This window comes from Bufo gargarizans, chromosome 7 (assembly GCF_014858855.1).
Source record: "Bufo gargarizans isolate SCDJY-AF-19 chromosome 7, ASM1485885v1, whole genome shotgun sequence".
In the NCBI taxonomy this organism is placed as follows: Eukaryota; Metazoa; Chordata; class Amphibia; order Anura; family Bufonidae; genus Bufo; species Bufo gargarizans.
In genome coordinates this window covers 18,187,470-18,205,755 of record NC_058086.1, presented here as the reverse complement: position 1 = coordinate 18,205,755, position 18,286 = coordinate 18,187,470, and the positions used below count along the sequence as shown (strand labels likewise).

Sequence of the window (18,286 nt, the reverse complement as noted above, 5' to 3'; positions counted from 1 at the left end):
GTAATGTGAACAAAGTGTGTGGCTTAGGAAGTATGGGCTCCGAATGGAGCAGATAAGGGGGAAGGGGTGATGTTTCATGAATAGCCTGATCGAACAGGCCCCCATCCTAAAAGCCCAGCAACTGAAGCATTAAAGAAATCTCCCTATGTGTATGTATCCATGAGTAATAACAGATATATAGTTGAAAAGGAATTTCCATTGGTGATATACGAAGAGAGTCCCAAACAGATGGGAGATCTTCCAGTGCCCTAACAGTCAGCCTTTTGTTGCCATGAACGATGAGGAGTCCAAAAGGGAATAGCCACCTATATGGGATCCCCTCCGCTCTGAGCTTTCGGCTGCTTTCACACTAGCGTTCGCTGGTCCGCTCGTGAGCTCCGTTTGAAGGAGCTCACGAGCGGACCCGAACGCAGCCGTCCAGCCCTGATGCAGTCTGAATGGAGGCGGATCCGCTCAGACTGCATCAGTCTGGCGGCGTTCAGCCTCCGCTCCGCTCGCCTCCGCACGGACAGGCGGACAGCTGAACGCTGCTTGCAGCGTTCGGGTGTCCGCCTGGCCGTGCGGAGGCGTGCGGATCCGTGCGGATCCGTCCAGACTTTCAATGTAAGTCAATGGGGACGGATCCGTTTGAAGATGCCACAATGTGGCTCAATCTTCAAGCGGATCCGTCCCCCATTGACTTTACATTGAAAGTCTGGACGGATCCGTACTAGGCTATTTTCACACTTAGCTGTTCTATGCTAAAAATAATGCAGACGGATCCGTTCTGAACGGAGCCTCCGTCTGCATTATTATGAGCGGATCCGTTCAGAACGGATCCGCCCGAACGCTAGTGTGAAAGTAGCCTAAGAGGCTTTAGGAGTTTCCTTTTATGCAGAGTGGATGGTGCTAAATCTTGAAAAACTTGCACATTTGAGCCATCAAACTGGGTTTCACCAAGTTCTCTTGCTTTGGATAATTTGTCTGCCATGTCGCAGAATGACAAGAGGCCACAAATGATGTCCCTGGAGCACTCAGTGGGTGGTGGTTTAGAGCGCAGGGCTCTATGAGCTCTTTCAATAATAATGGCGTCTGCTCTTTCTCCACCTAATATTCCAGAGTCTTCAGAGGCCTCAGGTATACTGCAGATTCTGACGTTTTTCCTGCATCTTCTGTTCTCCTGGTCCTCTAATAGGAGCATGGATTCATTGATGCGGGCTGAGTGTGCCGCTAGGTTATCTTTAATTGCTATATCAAAGGCCACTAGGGCCTGATGAGAGTTTTCCAGGGTTTCAACCCTATCCCCAATATGGCGGACATCCGTCTTAATGTCAGCTAGATCCGATGCAATCGGGGCTAGAGCTCTTTTGAGAGCTTTTTGTAAGAAGCCCCAGGTGATTGCGAGGGACTCACCTGAGCTGCACCTCTTCCTGCTGTGACGGGCCATCTTAGACATCTGTGCCAAGGGTTTGGCCCCTTGTTTCTGGAGGTATTTCTCCATGTCTGACTGTGAGCACTGTGCCCTCGGGGTGCAGTTTGTGTCCCAGTTTCTGCTGTTGGTTTTCACCATGATGGGGGATATCTGCGATTTTCAGGGCTTGATGAGGGTCTGCTGGCGGGAGAGCTCTCTTCAAGCGTCTGCCATCAAGCTCGGTCAGGCTCCGCCCCCCAATAACAGCATTTTTGAAGCAAAAAAAAAAAAAAACGTTTTAGTGTCTCCATATGTCTGAGAACCATTGTTTTTTGTTTTTTTTTAGGAGATTGTCTTACACTATTTTGGGGTGCTTATGATTTTTTTGATCGCTTGCTATTACACGTTTTGTGATGTAAGGTGACAAAAAATGGCTTTTTTGCCCCTTTTTTTTTTTTTTTACGGTGTTTATCTGAGAGGTTAGGTCATGTGGTATTTTTGTAGAGCCGGTCGCTACGGATGCGGCGATACCTAATATGTCTACATTTTCTCAATATTTTTTTTTCACTCCCCCCCCCCCACTCTAGGACTTCAACTTTTGGGGGTCTGATCCCCTTTACAATGCATTACAATACTTCTGTATTGTAATGCATTGGCTGTAAGTGTATTACTCAATGTAATACACTTACAGCGTCCTGCCTTTTAGGGGTTAACTGCACTGGTCACACAGCTCCCCAAACATCAGGGAGCTCTAATGAAGGGCTATAGATGTGTGAGGGGGACTGAAGGGGTTAATTCTGCAGCCGAGGGGGAAGGGCAGGCTTATCCACAGCTCGATCTCCTCAGCACTGGAGACAACACCCTGCTGCAGCAATCTCCTCAGCTATTAGGAGGGTACTGCTGAAGATTTAGAGCACTGTGACAATAATGACAAAACTCAGGAGATCAGAGTTGAAATAGGTGCCTTTGGCTGTGATTGGTCAGTCTGGATTGACTGACCAATCACAGCGATCGTCAGATGGGGACAGCTGTGACTCGTCCAAGGTTCTGAAGGTGTTAATGGAAGTGTCCCTTAAGAAATTAGAAAAACAAGCCTCCTTTGTTCCAGGAACAGTCCCACTCGTGTGCATTGGCTGTGTCTAGTATTGCAGCACAGACCTTTTTATTTGAATATGAGACGGCTCATCTGGAGGAAGGCAGACATGTTTTTTTTTTTAATCTTGTAGGCCATTTTCCATTAGATACTGAATGCATTAAAATATAAGATATCATAGCTTTAATCCTGGAAATAGATGATACCCGTAAACGGGAGATAATCTTGCCCTCGCTGTTTTTCAGTCTGTAGAACTTTTTCCATGGTCCTGAAACTGTTGTAGGGACCGCAGGGCCCATAATAGGGCCTTGCATAAAACAGGAGTCCTCAGGCAAAAATAAATAAATAATGGAACCACATACACAAGAAACATTTTATTGGAAGAGAGTTGGTTAGAGCTTTAATTCCCACCGTAGTTAAACTGAACACAATTCTCTTAAAGTGGTTGTCCACCTTTTATTAAAAGATGGCCTATACTCTTGATAGGGCATCACTGGCTGATCGGCAGAGGTCAGACACCCTTCACCAGCAATATCTCCTGTGGTAGAAGAAGACAGCTTCATCTATTCTGTGGTGAGCTGAGCTCGTCACTGCAGTGCTGCTACAACTTCAAGGGGCACAGCAGGGAGGGTCCTGCTCCAGCTAGTTGTCTTATTGAAAGTCACAGGACTGTGAAAAGGAGGATGTGGGATTTCCAAGACTTTTGAACTGATAAACTATCCTCTGGCTAGGTCGTCAGTATCTGATCAGTGGGGGTCCGACATGCAGGACCCCTGCCGATCAGCTGTTTGAAAAGGCAGCGGCGCTCTCAGCTTTCTGTAGGACAGTGACGACATGTTCATCGGTCACATGGCCTAGACGCAGCTCAACACGTTAGAAGTGAATGGGGCGAGCTGCGATACCAAGTACAGCCACTATACTATGTACGGCGCTGTGCTTGGTAAGCACGGAGAAGGCCGTGGCGCTCAAAGGAGCATCAGTGCCTTCTCAGACAGTTGACCTATCCAGAGGTCATCAGTTCTAAAGTCTTTGAAAGCCCTATTAACTGTAATGTGAGCAATATATGTGACACCTTAAAGGGGTGAGTGCTGGTTATTTTATAATTTTCTACTGATTCCCTTTAAATGACCATGCTTGAAGGCTTTACTGTGAGACTCTCCTTTGATTCATTGAAGATTTTGCAAGCTCTAAGACTGCCTCCACTAGAGGCATGGAGGTTTGAACTCCCAGCAATGCATTGTTCTAACATGTTGTGTGAGGTGTTAGAAGATGGGGAAGCATATACACAAGATCCAGTATTGCTTCATAGACTCTGTAGTTTATCTGCATGTTAGATGACCTCATCAAATAAAAAAAAAGAAAGTAGTAATATTTGCAAAGTAACATGACCGTTGAATCCAAATACATGACTGTATATAACGGATGGAGACGTTTTTTTTTATATTCTTTCTAAAAATCTCTTATTTCCCTTATTGGGCTGTTCTGAATTATCTTTGTTCACCTTTAGTTCTAAAGGACAAATTGCAGAATTGGGAAGAATTTCTTGCAGAGACATTGAAAGGAGCTTTCAGTGCACCTACTCATCTGCTTGAGGGCGTGAGTATACCCTTCATATGTATTAGTGTAGAATGAACTGTGATGGTTTACACACATAGGGAAATTAATGCTCTTCCTTTGTTGAAAAGGCCACACTAATGTAAACTGGTCTCTTCAAGTCCACTCATGGTCTCCGCCAATGTACAGTCAGGTTCTTTAGATCTGTTTCCTCAGGCTTCTTAATTTCTATGTTTTAAAGGGGTTGTCTTGCTTCAGCAAATGGCTGAAAAAGTAAATACAAGGCACTTACCTAATGTATTGTGATTCTCCATATTGCTTCCTTTCCCGGCTTGATTAATTTTTCCATCACATTATAGATTGCTTGCATCCAGGCCTTACGACCACACTACAATCCAGCAGTGGTGGTCGTGCTTGCACACTATAAGAAAAAGCACCAGTCTTTGCACACTGCCAAAGTCCCAGCCGCTTGAGAGTCTGGCTCTTTTTCCTATAATGTGCAAGCACGTCCACCACTGCTGGATTACAGGGTGGTCGTAGCCATGGAAATGAGCAGTGTATAATATGATGGAAAAATGAGCCAAACTACCAAAGGAGGCAATATGGATAATCACAATACATTAGTTAAGTGCCTTGTATTAACTTTCTCTACACGATACATGCCACTTGCTGAAGTGAGACAACCCCTTTAAGTACTACCTTCCCTCGACTATGAAGCTGGGCATACACAAAACATAGCTGCTGGCCAATCATGTATCTGACCGCTGTCTCTCCTTATCCTTCTGTACCTATGTATGCTCAGCTAAGTAGTGAATGGGGAGAGGAGAGAAAGCTGCCGCTGGACACCTGGCAGTGACATCTGAGAACAAAAGGATCAGGCAGCTGAAATCCCACATGCCCCATCCTTGCTGAAAACCCATACACATTAGATAGTTGTCCGAACCAGCTGGAATTATTGGGTTTGGTCAACATAGATTGAATGTGTATGGCCAACTTAGAGGTTATGCCATGACTGAAGTAAAAAATGATCATATAGCACATGACGATCTCTTTCTAACCAAGTTAAAACCAGCCCTGTACCTCACATGGGTCCAGAGATCTCTTCATTCACTGCTCCAATTGCTCTACTAAATGTACTTCACCCTGGCAGCTCAGGGGCTGTGTCCTTTCTGCTGCTTCTAACAGTTTATGGTAATTGAAGATTTAAAATGAACATGTTCGACCAGCTCGGTGAGACAGACAAAAAAAAAAGAAAAAAAAAAAAAAGAGGAGCTGGTGCTATACATTTTATTAAATGGCTATACTAAATTTTAAATTACATGCAATTAAAAAAGTATTCAGATCCAGATGCTGGTTTGAAAAATGTAGAATGTGTTTTGTGACACAACCCCTTTTAAGCCTCTGATCTTACTGCTTAGATAAGTTTTGATTATTCCAGTGATTAAAATTTTTGTGTTATTCATCCCTTGCCAATTTGTATTTTTATGCAGCCACACAGAGGAAAAGACCCGCTAGATCTGTTCGGGCCTGGTTGTAGGCTGGAGCTTCAGCATTCACAGGACTCCTTGGCCACATGGCCAGTTCAAGTGCTAGACAACATTGGTGGAAGACTTCAGCTGCAGTATGAAGGGGCCCCTGACTGCCCATTGCTACACTGTTTCTACCTTAACTCATCCCTGCATGAAATAGGGTGGGCTAATCGAAATGGCTATGAACTAAAGCCCCCCAAAGGTAAGTACATTTACTCTGCAGGACACTGGATGAGAACACTCTGCACTCTGGTCAGATTGTCGATAATTCTTACTAATAAAATTTTTTATTTTTATTTTTTTCGTTTTTTTTTTTTATGTAGAAATTGTTTCTCTGAACACAGATGAGAAATGGAAAGAAATACTGACCAAGTGCTTAGAAGACAGTGAAAACTTTGTACCAACTGAGTTCTTTCAGGTTAGTAAGGACGCACCACATGTGGTGGTTCTACAATGCGAGAAGTCATTGCCATCTGGAATTAATCTAGGAGATTCTCCTGGATTGAAATCTGCCTTTTACACACACGTTTTTATTTTTCTTTGCTGTTCACTGATGTAGCATGCTGATTGCCGCTCTGGTCCAAAAGATGGGCCAACAGCTCTTCCCTGTTTACACAGGGTCATGTGCTGCAGAAAACCAATACTTCATCACACGTAAAAGATGCAAGAACCCGATATCTATCTATCTATTAGTGTTGAGCGAACTTGTGTTTTAAGTTCGGCGTCTAAAGTTCAGGTTCGGGTTATCAAAGAATCCCGTTATGGATTCTAAATTCCGTTGTGGTCCGTGGTAGCGGAATCCATAACGGGATACTCCGATTAACCGAACTTTAGACGCCGAACTTAAAACACAAGTTCGCTCAACACTACTATCTATCCATCTTTGATTTGTAAAGTGATTAGTGGCATGTTTATTGGGTCAATGATATTTGTTACTTCCCAGTCCTCGGCTCATGCGAAAAGCTCCTTAGAGACCTGAAGAAATTAGATTAAGATATTACTTCATGGATTTTAACAAGTCTTACTTTCCAATTTTCTCATAGTATTTTGTGTAGTATTAAGAATTTTGGAGGATCACCATGCAGACCCCTTTCACCCATATTTTCCTTCTTTTTAGCAGTGGAGAGGGATAACTATCACGCAACCTGTTGATGTCACTCATGTGTCTCAGTCTGTGGGGAGATATATCAGGACTGGCGGATCCATCCGCCGGTCATGATCTCCCTGCATTGGCGTGAGATGCGCCTGATTTGCTGCCCTGCTGTGCACCAGAAAGTGAAGTCTACGGCAACTACAGGCCGGCGTAGACTTCTGCTATAACTTCTGGCGAAAGTTGTAAATGTGGCGGGTGGCGCGAAGCAACGCCCCTTTTCTCGACACTTCAGATAAGTGTTGAGAACCTCAAAAAGTCGCAAATTATGGTGCATAGATGCCATGCGCCAAAATGTGAATTTTACTTCTTTTTTTTTTATGCCACATTTGTGGCATAGAAACATTGATAAATGCCCCCTGTGTCTCTAAAGGGCCCCTTTACACTGACAGACGAGGCTGACGATTGTCAAGAAGGAAGTGTTCCTTCCCTGCAAGCACCTGGTCATTAGTGGAGGGGACTTCTGCATTTCCATGCAATTATCCCCTCTACATTATGAGAAGTGATCACCAATGCCATCGCTTGTCCCCATACAGAATCCTTGTTTGCCGGCAAGCGAAGATTTAGGTGACCTCATGAATGATGCAATTACCTGGTGAGCGAGCGTTTCGCTCATTTATCGGGTAATCAGCAGCACCTTTACACTGGCAGACTATCGCTAATGAGTTTTCCTATAATTGTTCGTTAGAGATAATCTGCTCGAATACTGGGCAGTGTAAAGGGCATTAAGAAACAGCCTGAACATTAAAAGAGTTTTCCGGGAGTTTTATACTGATGACCTAGCCTCTAGATAGGCCATCAGAATCAGTTCTGTAGGGGTCCGACACCTGGGATCTCCGCCGATCAGCTGTTTGAGAAGCCATCAGTGCTCGCAATAGTACTGTGGCCGTCTCTGCAAACCCAGCACTTGATATAGCGGCTGTGTTTGGTATTGCAGCTCGGCCTCATTCACTTCAAGGGAGTTAAGCTGCGCCTAGGCCATGTGATTGATGTACGTGACGCCACATGGCCTAGGGAAAGCTGAGAGACGGCTGCGGTGCTACTGCGGGCGCTGCTGCTTTCTTAAACGGCTCATCTGCGTGGGTCGCAGGTGTCGGAAACCGACCGATCAGATACTGAAGACCATATCCAGGGAATAGGTCATCAGTGTAAAACTCTTGGAAAACCCCTTTAACATTTAACGGAAACTCCAGTGCAAAATTACTCAGATATAAAATGGCTGTTCTTTTTTCTTTTCAGAAAAATCACTATATTATTGATGTGTTTTTCTAGGAACAGGCTCAAATTCCCAATCATACATTTAAGTCTGGCATGAAGATTGAGGCAATAAACCCCAAAGATCCATCATGCATTGTTCCTGCAACAGTGACTGAGGTACGACAAGTGTCCTATTCTTTACTATGGTGGGTCTCATGTTCTTACAACTTTATTTTAACAGTTCTTCATTTGTACTGATGTGGTCTGATGTGCAGTGCACGTACACTTCTCTGACCCTGCAATATAGTTTGTGATTGTGTACATACCCTATAATGATGTCCATCCAGGCAGAATAGATATTCTGTGCCAGGTTCTCTGCCTGGAGGAACATCCTTTCCGTTTGTGTAATACACACACGTCCAGATCTTACGAGAACCTCTTTAAACAAGCTTTAGGAAAGAATGGAGAACTGCATGTGCCTTTTAACATGTTGAACTTGATAGTGCTCTCTGTCAATTAGATCCTTTGCAAGGGACTATGCTTATTCCCATCCAACAGTCACCAGAGATTTTCTGCCAAGCCCTGTATGAGGTGGTCTGTAGGTAACTGTGTTGTGTTATCAAATTGGAAGTTGAAAAACTGGGGGTGTCATTTCCGATTAGAAATATGCCTATAGGCATTTTATCTGGCACAGAATGCAGCTGAAAGTGGCCTGGCAGGCCTGTCTCATTCATCATTTTTTATGCATGTTTTAAGCGAAGAAAATGGTCTAAATGTAAGCAAGCAAGGAAGCTGTCTTACAGTAAGAACTGGCGCTGGCTGCGCCAAAGTTATATAGAGGCCAGTGCCTCTATATAACTTTGGCGGATCCACCGCCAGCTATAGGGGTTATTAAGACGGGCATCTAAAACGCCGGTCTTAATCAATAACCCCCTTGGTGCCCATATACTGTTCTTGCACTTTTGTGGTCAGCATCTGCCCTTGTTGCTCCCATGTTATTTTTCACTTAAACCCTTTTGTGTCTTAGGTCTTCAATGACCAGTATTTCCTGGTTGAACTAGATGATCTAAGGCCTGACAACTCTACGGACCATCAGTCCATGGTGTGTCACAGGAATAGCCCACACATTCTCCCTGCACGATGGAGCCTGAAGATGGGCCTGACTGTCTGCTCCCCTTCTGGTATGTCCACATAAAGTGTATAAAGCACGCCCTTTTGTCTTAGGTCTCGCCTATACAAAACTTTGTATAGTTATGATTGGATACGTTATCTTGATATCTAAAGATACCTTTTTGGAACAGCTAATAAAAAGCAGTGCGTGAAATGAGTATTGAATGCCTATTGTAATGTCAGTGACAGCTTGGGAGGACATGGCAGTAGATCACTGGCGTTAAAGGGAACCTGTCACCGGGATTTTGTGTATAGAGCTGAGGACATGGTTTGCTAGATGGCCACTAGCACATCCGCAATACCCATTCCCCATAGCTCTGTGTGCTTTTATTGTGTAAAAAAACCCGATTTGATACATATGCAAATTAACATAAGAGTCATATCTTACTTGTGTGACCAGAGAAGAGTCATATTTTCAAGCTCTGACTCATCTCAGGTTAATTTGCATATGTATTAAATCGGTTTTTATACACAATAAAAGCACACAGAGTTATGGGGACTGGATATTGCGGACATGCTAGCGGACATCTAGCAGCCCATGTCCTCAGCTCTATACACAAAATCCAGGTGACAGGTTCCCTTTAAGGTATTATGGAGGATCTGTGGCAGCGGTGTGAGATTCTGTGCTAGGGCTTTCTGTCTAATGTGAATGTTTCCTGCTTTTGCTGAGACTTAATATAATAACCTTGAAGATGCCTATAAACAGCCTGAAGATCCTATAAACAGACATTGTGTTGCATGTACATTCTTAGGTTGCCTTCTTCCACATCTGGTAAATCTAGGTAACATGTTTTACTTTGTCATTCTTCTCCTTCAGGTTATTCAGAAGAGGTCTTTGACTGGGATAAATATCTGACTCATTGCAATGCGCACGCTGCTCCCGACAGTTGCTTCCCCGAGGTGAGTTTTTCACGGTTGAAACCTAGCAGGCTCCCTAGACGTTTCTGTATGTTCAGCTATAGATGTGCACAGGAGTTTTTTTTTTATTAGCAAAGGACAAAAGAAGCAAAGACAATTTCTTGCAGACAAGGTATGGTGGTAAAGAACTACCGTCCTGTAAATAAAAAGAAACCTATCTCTCAATCTATCCCACTAGCTATTAACCCTTTCTTTAAACATGTCACCCACTTGCACGTGCAGTGGGCGCCATAGCTGCCGGGTTTCTGCTGTTTCAGCAGAGACCTGAGGCACATGTATGAGATCGGCCATAAGACTGATCACATACATTTCACCTCTCAGATGCCGTGGTCAAATGTGACCACAGCATCTGAGCAGACTAGAAGCGGGAGCCGCACGCTCCCGCTCCTGTAACAGCGTTCCCCGGCTGAGATCGGGAAACCTGTTACACCATACTAATAGCCCGAATTCTCAAGCAGGCTTTGGCAGCTATTACTGGAATATATTAATACAGGCCACTAGGTGGCAGCACTGTATTGTTATATTGAAAATGAAGTGTTCAATGATGGCTGTATAATATATATAATCTAATGATTGCCAGTTATAATGACCCAGTTTAAAAAATAAAATAAAGGTTCAACTCTGCCCCAAAATGAAAATACTTAACAAAAAAACAAAAAAAATATCATGGGCATTACCGCATGCGAAAATGCCAGTACTATTAAAATATAACAATATTAATCCCATACGGCAAATGGTGTAATGGAAAAAAACCCTAAAAACTGCCAATTTGCCATTTTTTTTCACAAAAAGTATTTTATTAAAAGTGATCAAAAAGTCACACACACTTCAAAATGGTACCGCTGAAATGTACAGATTGCTCTGCAAAAAAATTGAGCACTTCCACAGCTCTATACTTGTAACTCCCAAAAAGTTATAGGGGTAGAATATGGTGATGAAGAGAATTTTTTTCAAGGTTTTACATTTTGTTTCAGCATTAAAAAGCAAGAAAAACGATATAAGTGTTGTATCATTGTAATCGTACTGACCTGGAGAATGAAGGTAACGGGTCAATCTTACTGCATAATGTGTTGTGATTGTCCATGTTGTCTCCTTTGCTGGCTTGATTCAATTTTCCATCACTTTATTCACTGCTCATTTCCATGGTTACGACCACCTTACGATCCAGCAGTGGCCGAGCTTGCACACCATAGGAAAAAGTGCTGGACTGTGTGCACTCCTGCAATCCTGGCCACCAGAGAGGCGGCCCTTTTCTTATAGTGTACAAGCACGGCAACCGCTGATGGATTGCAGGATGGTCCTAACCATGGAAATCAGTAGTGTATATTGCAATGGAAAAATTAATCAAGCTAGCAAAGGAAACAATATGGACAATCACAATACATTAGTAAGTGCCTTGTATTACCTTTGTCTACATGATAAATTACATTTGCTGAAGTGAGACAACCTCTCTAAATACTGATGACCTATCCTCGCAGTAGTGCCGCTGCTGTCTCTCAGCTTTTCCAAGGCCAAATGTCAACATTGGTCACATGGCCTAGGCACATCTCAGGCCCATAGAAGTGAATGGGGCTGAGCCGCGATGGCAAGCACAGTCTCTGTACAATGTGTGGCGCTGTGCTTGGTGAACACGGAAAAGGCCATGGCGCTCAAAGGAGCGCCAGTGCCTTCTCAAACAGCTGATCAACACCCAAGATGCCCCCCAATCCAGAGGATAGGTAATCTGAATTTGAATCTCTGAAAACATATGTTTTTTTTCTAATCTGTTATTTTCTGGTTGCAGATTTATTCTGTTTTCCTGAACATGATTAAGGGGGCGGACATCTTGTCTGAGCTGTTCTTAACAGTGTTAGAAAAGCATTAAGAAAATTGCATTAAAGGGAACCTGTCACCAGGATTTTGTGTATAGAGCTGAGGACATGGGTTGCTAGATGGCCGCTAGCACATCTGCAATATCCAGTCCCCATAGCTCTGTGTGCTTTTATTGTGTAAAAAACCCGATTTGATACATATGCAAATTAACCTGAGATGAGTCCTGTATGTGAGATGAGTCAGGGACAGGACTCATCTCAGGTTAATTTGCATATGTATCAAATCGGGTTTTTTACACAATAAAAGCACACAGAGCTATGGGGACTGGGTATTGCGGATGTGCTAGTGGCCATGGGTCTTCAGCTCTATACACAAAATCCCAGTGACAGGTTCCCTTTAAAGCAGCCACATGCGCCATAAGCACAATGGTCAGCAGGGTACCTCCTTGACTTACATGGGAGAGTTTTAGGCATGCTCTGTGCCCTGTGCAGAGGTCATTGTAGAAGGAAAGAATAGATAAGCTTTGACAAAGTATTGTGAATAGAGGATCCTGTAATATCTGTAACCAGAGGTGATATAATTATAGGCAGATTTAGAATGACAGATAAGCAGATAACTGCTTAGTGGTCAGTGCGAAAATTGCTGGATTTTATTGTTTGTTTAAATATAGATATTGACACATTCCCTTTAACACCATTAATATGCACAACATCTGAAGATCTTGTGTAGGTGAGGTCTATTGTATCTATAAGATGTTTCCTGGTATAGAGCTTGAATTTCTACAGCCTGCTGAAAGTGTGCCCTGCAGTACCACCTAGTGGTCAGCTAGAGACAATTAGAGTCTAGAAAACGTTTCTTTTGATTACCTCTGTATGTGCCGTCTGGTTCACATAGAGTTGGCTGTAAGTATGTCATGAATAATTTCTTATTTTCAGAACTTAGACTGTTTGAGGCATCTGTGTCCTGTTTCAAACTAACTTCCAAATATGTAATAAAAAGCCTCTCGATTAATAAAGTGACAATAAAATGAGTCCTTTTATATTTACTATTCCCACAGTAATAGGTAAGCAATGAAACCATAGATCAGAGCTCAGTATGCTCTTACCTGTGTCAGTGGTAACAACTGGCAACACGGATGGATCTAGGCATTTTGCCTGAAGTCACCAGCAAATCTTAACGTTGTTCCTTAATGCAGGAGTAACTTGCTGAAGAATGTGAAATTGCGGATTGGCTTAGGAATATGTTTTGACTTTCAGGCAAGGGCAGACTGGCTATAGGCCCTACAGTAAAATGTCATGGTGGGCTGATGCCCAGGGAGCTGCCCAAGCCCTCCTCTCTGCTGCTGGCTGGGTACATAGTTCAGTACATAAGTTCACAGTCTGCTCCTGCTTCCTGGTTTGTAGTAAAATTCTAATTCTCTACCTATTTGGCCACATAAAGTGCAAAGAAGTATCTTCCCAAGAAGGAGAACCATCTCGCCAGCGCCACCTCTTAAAAGTGGCTCCCCATGAGTCAAGATCTGACTTTCCAACAAGCCTTGGGATTTGACAAGGGAATATGGCCAGGCAAGGCTTGTTAGAAAGTTGGATCTTGACTTATAAGGAGCCACTTCCAATAGGTGGCGCTGGCAGGATGGTTCTCTTTCTTGGGAGATACCTCCTTGCATATTTGTTCCCCATTGCCAATAAGTCTCCAGAAAGGACTGGTTTCTTTAAGGAGATTCATCACCCTGCCTAAGGCACATAAAAAGGTAAGGGGGTAATTGCTGTCCATATAGGTTTACCTACATCGACATGGGCATGGGAATATTTTGGATCCATTAAAATAGTTTGCCTTACCTTGCCACGGTTGCGCAAGACTCACCAAGCAACTAATTATGTAGTATAAGAGGAGTCTATGTAATGGGATAACTAAATGAAAACACTATGTGGCTCAATATTGTTCCCCATGTACAGTAGGAGAATTATAAATTAGTCTATTCATTAGGACCAAACACTGATGCTAGTAATCTTCTTGATTCCTGCTGCACATTCTGACCTACATGGTTTTTCTTCTGTATGCAGGTCCAGAATGAACATGTTCTTCAGGAACGCATGAAGCTCGAGGCCGTCAATCCCTTTCAGCCACGGGATATCTGCATTGCCACTGTAACGAGGGTCAACGGCCTTTACATCTGGCTCCAGCTAGAAGGTTTTAGTTCTCAAATTATTTGAACCTTAAAATTAAGTTTTACTACTAGTTAGCGCAATTTATGTTGGTGTTTTACAAATGTCTGACATGGTCAAATAATCTGAAACCTCAGCAAGTGGGGGGTGGGTTTAGTACAAACTCTAACTGGCTGTCAATAAGGAGGAAACGGAGCTGAGTGTCTGCATTTGACGGAAAAAGAAAGATCCAGGAGAGAGAAGCACTACGTTTACCTCAATAGGTGTTTCCAAAGAAGTAATCCTCAAGGGAGTATTGGGTGCAAGCAGTGTCGGACCCTGGCCTATGGTCCCAGACAGTAGTTCAAAAAGTAAAACTGCAGCACTCCTCTAATTCAAAGCGATGTGGTTATTTATTAGGCATCAATACAAGGCGAAATTTCGACTCTCCCAAGTCTTTTTCTTCTTCAAAGACTTAGAGTCGAATGTCACCTTGTAGTGATGCCTAATGAATAAATAACCACATTGCTTTGAATTGGAGGAATGCTGAAGTTTTACTTTTTGAACGCATTTGACTGGAGACACAGAGCCTCTCAGGCTGTGTTCTTAATAGGCCTAAACATATGTGCCTGCATATAATACCTATTCCTGGTCCTTACAGTGTATCAGTTGCAGATTTTCAGATGCTGAATCCACAAAGATCAGCTCAATGTATGTGAATGAGGTTTTGACAACTCCCATTCACTTTAGTGTGAAATATTCACATGGTAGTTTTGGAAAGAGCAGTGCTTCACTCTTTCTGTAACTCCCGTAAACTACAAAAATAACAGCATGACCCCCTCTTCACTGACTTCTGAAGCAGCCAGTATGAATCTGAACAGGAACCCGAGGTAAGACCTGCACATATCAGGTATTTATCGCATATTCTATGTATATGCCATTTATGTTTAAGATGGGCCAACCCCTTTAAAAGGTTTTCCTAAGACTGAGACTTACCAGCTATCTAAAGATGGAAAGTTAAAAAAGTTTCTGATTGCAGCAGGGACTCCCCTGTGTACTCCTGAAAGGAGCACTGTACTCGACTGTCTCCAGCAGTCCCATAAACTTTTACTAGAGCGAGAGCGTGCATGATCAACCACCACTCCATGCAAATGGGGGAAATGGAAAATTAATTCTGACACCCGGGACACTTCGACAGTCAGCGGTCACTAGAGCGCCGCGGCCTTCTCGCATCTTACGTCACGAACATCGATCATTTGGCCTAGGCGCAGCTCAGTCCCATTGAAGTGAATTGGGCTGAGCTGCAATACCAAGCACAGCTGCTATACAATGTACGGTGCTGTGCTTGGTAAGCCGTGAGGAGGCCACAGCACTGTGGCCTCCTCAAAAGGCTGGTCAGCGGGGGTCCTTCGTGTTGGACCCCCATAGATTTGATTATGATGACCTATCCTGGGAATAGGTCATCAATGTAAAATAGTGATCTGTAAATGTATTTTGCCAATTGAATGTGAAAAATAAAATAAAGGAACAGGTAACAACTTCAGTAACAGTTCAAACATGGATTTATCGACCACAGGTGTGTGACATTTTGACTCTGCACTGAGCCTTTCTTGAATTGTTCCTGAAGTCCATGTGCCTGTGTCCATGTTACCTGTCTGTGGTTTTGGATTGATATGGGAATAGATCCCTTACTATGGTGACATGCCTACAGCCCTGACAGATTCATTGGAAGGGAGTGCTATATTCTCTGATTTTGTGGTTTAAATAAGAAAAACAAATGTTAGGCTTAACATTTTTAAAATAACATCATATTTCACTATTCACTAGGCGTGAAGACTCCTGTTCCCGAGTGCATTGTGCATGTAGAATCCACTGACCTCTTTCCAATGGGATGGTGTGAAACTAATGGGCACCCCTTATGTACCCCACCTCCTACAAATGGTAAATTTTCATTTTATTCTGATTCAATGCAAGCTTTTATTAAAATGTTCCTGAAACACAGTAATAGCTGCAAATAACATTTATCAGCATGTTTGAGATGTTTTTTTAGCTTTCCTGTACTACCCCAGGGAGAGATTGGGGTGCTGTATGCTAACCAGCTTTGGGTTTGGCAGATCAGGAAATAATTAGTTGCATTGAAATGTGATCATTTTCTAGAATTGTGCTACTTTTACATATTTTTGTGTCTTTTAGGCAGTGTTAGATAGACTTGCCAGAAAACTGTGCATGTGCCCTTATTACATTTGGGCATAACATGGATTTCATTGTTTGCTTTTTCTTTTCATTAGCAAAACCTCGGAAGAAGACTGCTAGACACTCTCAGAAACAGTAAGTAAATGATCACAAATCTACACCCAAAGGGGTTGCCCGCAAAAATTACCGCAAACAGGCCATAGGCCTGAGGACGAGAATGGCACATACTCATACACCACATGTTTATGGCATGTGGACAGCATTGTTTGCATGCTTGTAGTTGCCACTGATTGTTGTCTGATTTAAATAAAAACTTAGGAGACAGCTGTAAATTGTCTAAAACAGGCATGCTCAACCTGCGGCCCTCCAGCTGTTGCAAAACTACAACTCCCATCATTCCCGGACAGCCTACAGCTATCAGTCTACAGAAGGGCATGGTGGGAGTTGTAGTTTTACAACAGCTGGAGGGCCGCAGGTTGAGCATCCCTGCTCTAAAATAACAAAAGAAGTGATACTTTTCTTCTGCCATTCCTGCGATGTTCCTTCTTGCCGCTGTCTATTTTCTTGGCTGCAGCAGTGATGTTCCATATACACCATGTCCCTGGCATAGCCAATCACAAGCTTTAGCAGTAACATCCCGGATACTGCTGAGACCAGTCATTGGCTGCACGGTGACCTGTGTACATGGAACTTGGGCAATGGGAATGACGCCAGAGGGGTAGGGACCAGAGCACGACAATGGAAGTGGCAGGAGAGACAAATGGTAAGTATTGCTTCTTTTGTTATTTCACACCATTTACAGGAGCTGGGGGAGATTATTCAACTTGGACAGTCCCTTTAACGTCCTACAGGTGCTTGGCACATTTCAGACATTTTACACATGTCCGTTTTTTTGCTTACATTTTAAAGGGCTTCTGTTATCAGGAACATCGTTATTAAACACACTGACTTTAGACATATGTTACTGTCAGCTGAAGCGAACAGTCTTTGTCCCTTCTTTCTATGTTCCCCTGTTTTTGTGAAACATTAACTAGAGGCTCTGCTCACACTCCTCTGGCCGTGCCCTCATCATGTTGATTATAACACGGCCAGGCAAGATGATGTGAACGCTGCCTGGCCCTGTCAATCAACATGATGAGGGTGTGGCCAAGCCTTGTAAGTCCAGAAGCAAGGAGCGCCACCGATTCCTAGAACATAGAGGCAAAAGCAGCCAGTGGAGCACTTCACCTCTTCGTTTGATCTCCCCCCACCATCTCTCTCCTCATGAGTATTGGGCTCTGTTCACAGCTGCTCTGTTCCATTTGAAACGGAAACCACGACATAGTTCTGCATCCATCGCATGGCAGATAACCAGCGGCTCCCATTGACCTACAGTACAGTCAGTCAGGTTCTGCCAAGGAGCCGTAGCGCTACTGAATCTACTATAATTTGAGCCTTTGATGGAGAACATCAACTTGCACTATGATGATGGTAGGATTTTGGAAATGAGTAGGGTTTGGCTGCTTTGTCTTACGTGCTATGACTGCAAATGGCGCCATGCAAAACTTGGTCACATCAATGTAGTCAAGCCCCATTGCATCTGATACGCCAGCCAACATGGAGAAGGCCAAGATGTGAAGGCCCTTAGTTTCTCTACCTGGTTCCTGGACTGTTTGTTTCAGGGGCTCTTAGAAGAAGATCCACATCTAATAATAGTAAATGGGTATAGAGGCCATCTTTACCCTTGTAATCTCGCCTTCCCAATCTACATGTGTGTGACACCATTTCTGTTCTTTTTTTAGAGATGTGACTGCTAAGAATAAGCATGGAGTAAATGAGTCAGATACTACAGCCAGCAACATCAGTAAGCTATTTCTCTAGTATTTAAAGTGCCAGGGGCATAACTAAAGGATTATGGGCCCTGGTGCAAGAGCTCAGCTTGGGCCCCCCTTCCCTCAGTGATTTGTGGCCAGGGTCTAAATAACAGTGTAAATGCTCTAGGGGTGAACGAGCAACAATCGTATTAATGAGCAAACATTGGAAAATATTTAACGGTTATTGTTTTGTATAATTAAACATCTTCTGAACGCTAACAACTTGCTAAATTGTTGATCACTACTCGTTAATGAAAAAATAAATCTTACTCATGCCTGTGAA

General features: G+C 43.3%; 1 protein-coding gene across 1 annotated transcript in view; it reads left to right on the top strand.

Annotated features, from left to right (window-relative positions):
- The window catches only part of SFMBT1 (Scm like with four mbt domains 1), a 127,478-nt gene that overhangs the window by 52,288 nt on the left and 56,904 nt on the right, over positions 1-18,286 (top strand). The window contains exons 5-14 of the mRNA XM_044301725.1: positions 3,991-4,079; positions 5,528-5,768; positions 5,890-5,984; positions 7,989-8,090; positions 8,941-9,094; positions 9,901-9,983; positions 13,877-14,003; positions 15,785-15,898; positions 16,246-16,285; positions 17,932-17,993. Coding sequence (XP_044157660.1) covers positions 3,991-4,079; positions 5,528-5,768; positions 5,890-5,984; positions 7,989-8,090; positions 8,941-9,094; positions 9,901-9,983; positions 13,877-14,003; positions 15,785-15,898; positions 16,246-16,285; positions 17,932-17,993 — 1,107 coding nt within the window. The remainder of the gene's footprint in view (positions 1-3,990; positions 4,080-5,527; positions 5,769-5,889; positions 5,985-7,988; positions 8,091-8,940; positions 9,095-9,900; positions 9,984-13,876; positions 14,004-15,784; positions 15,899-16,245; positions 16,286-17,931; positions 17,994-18,286) is intronic.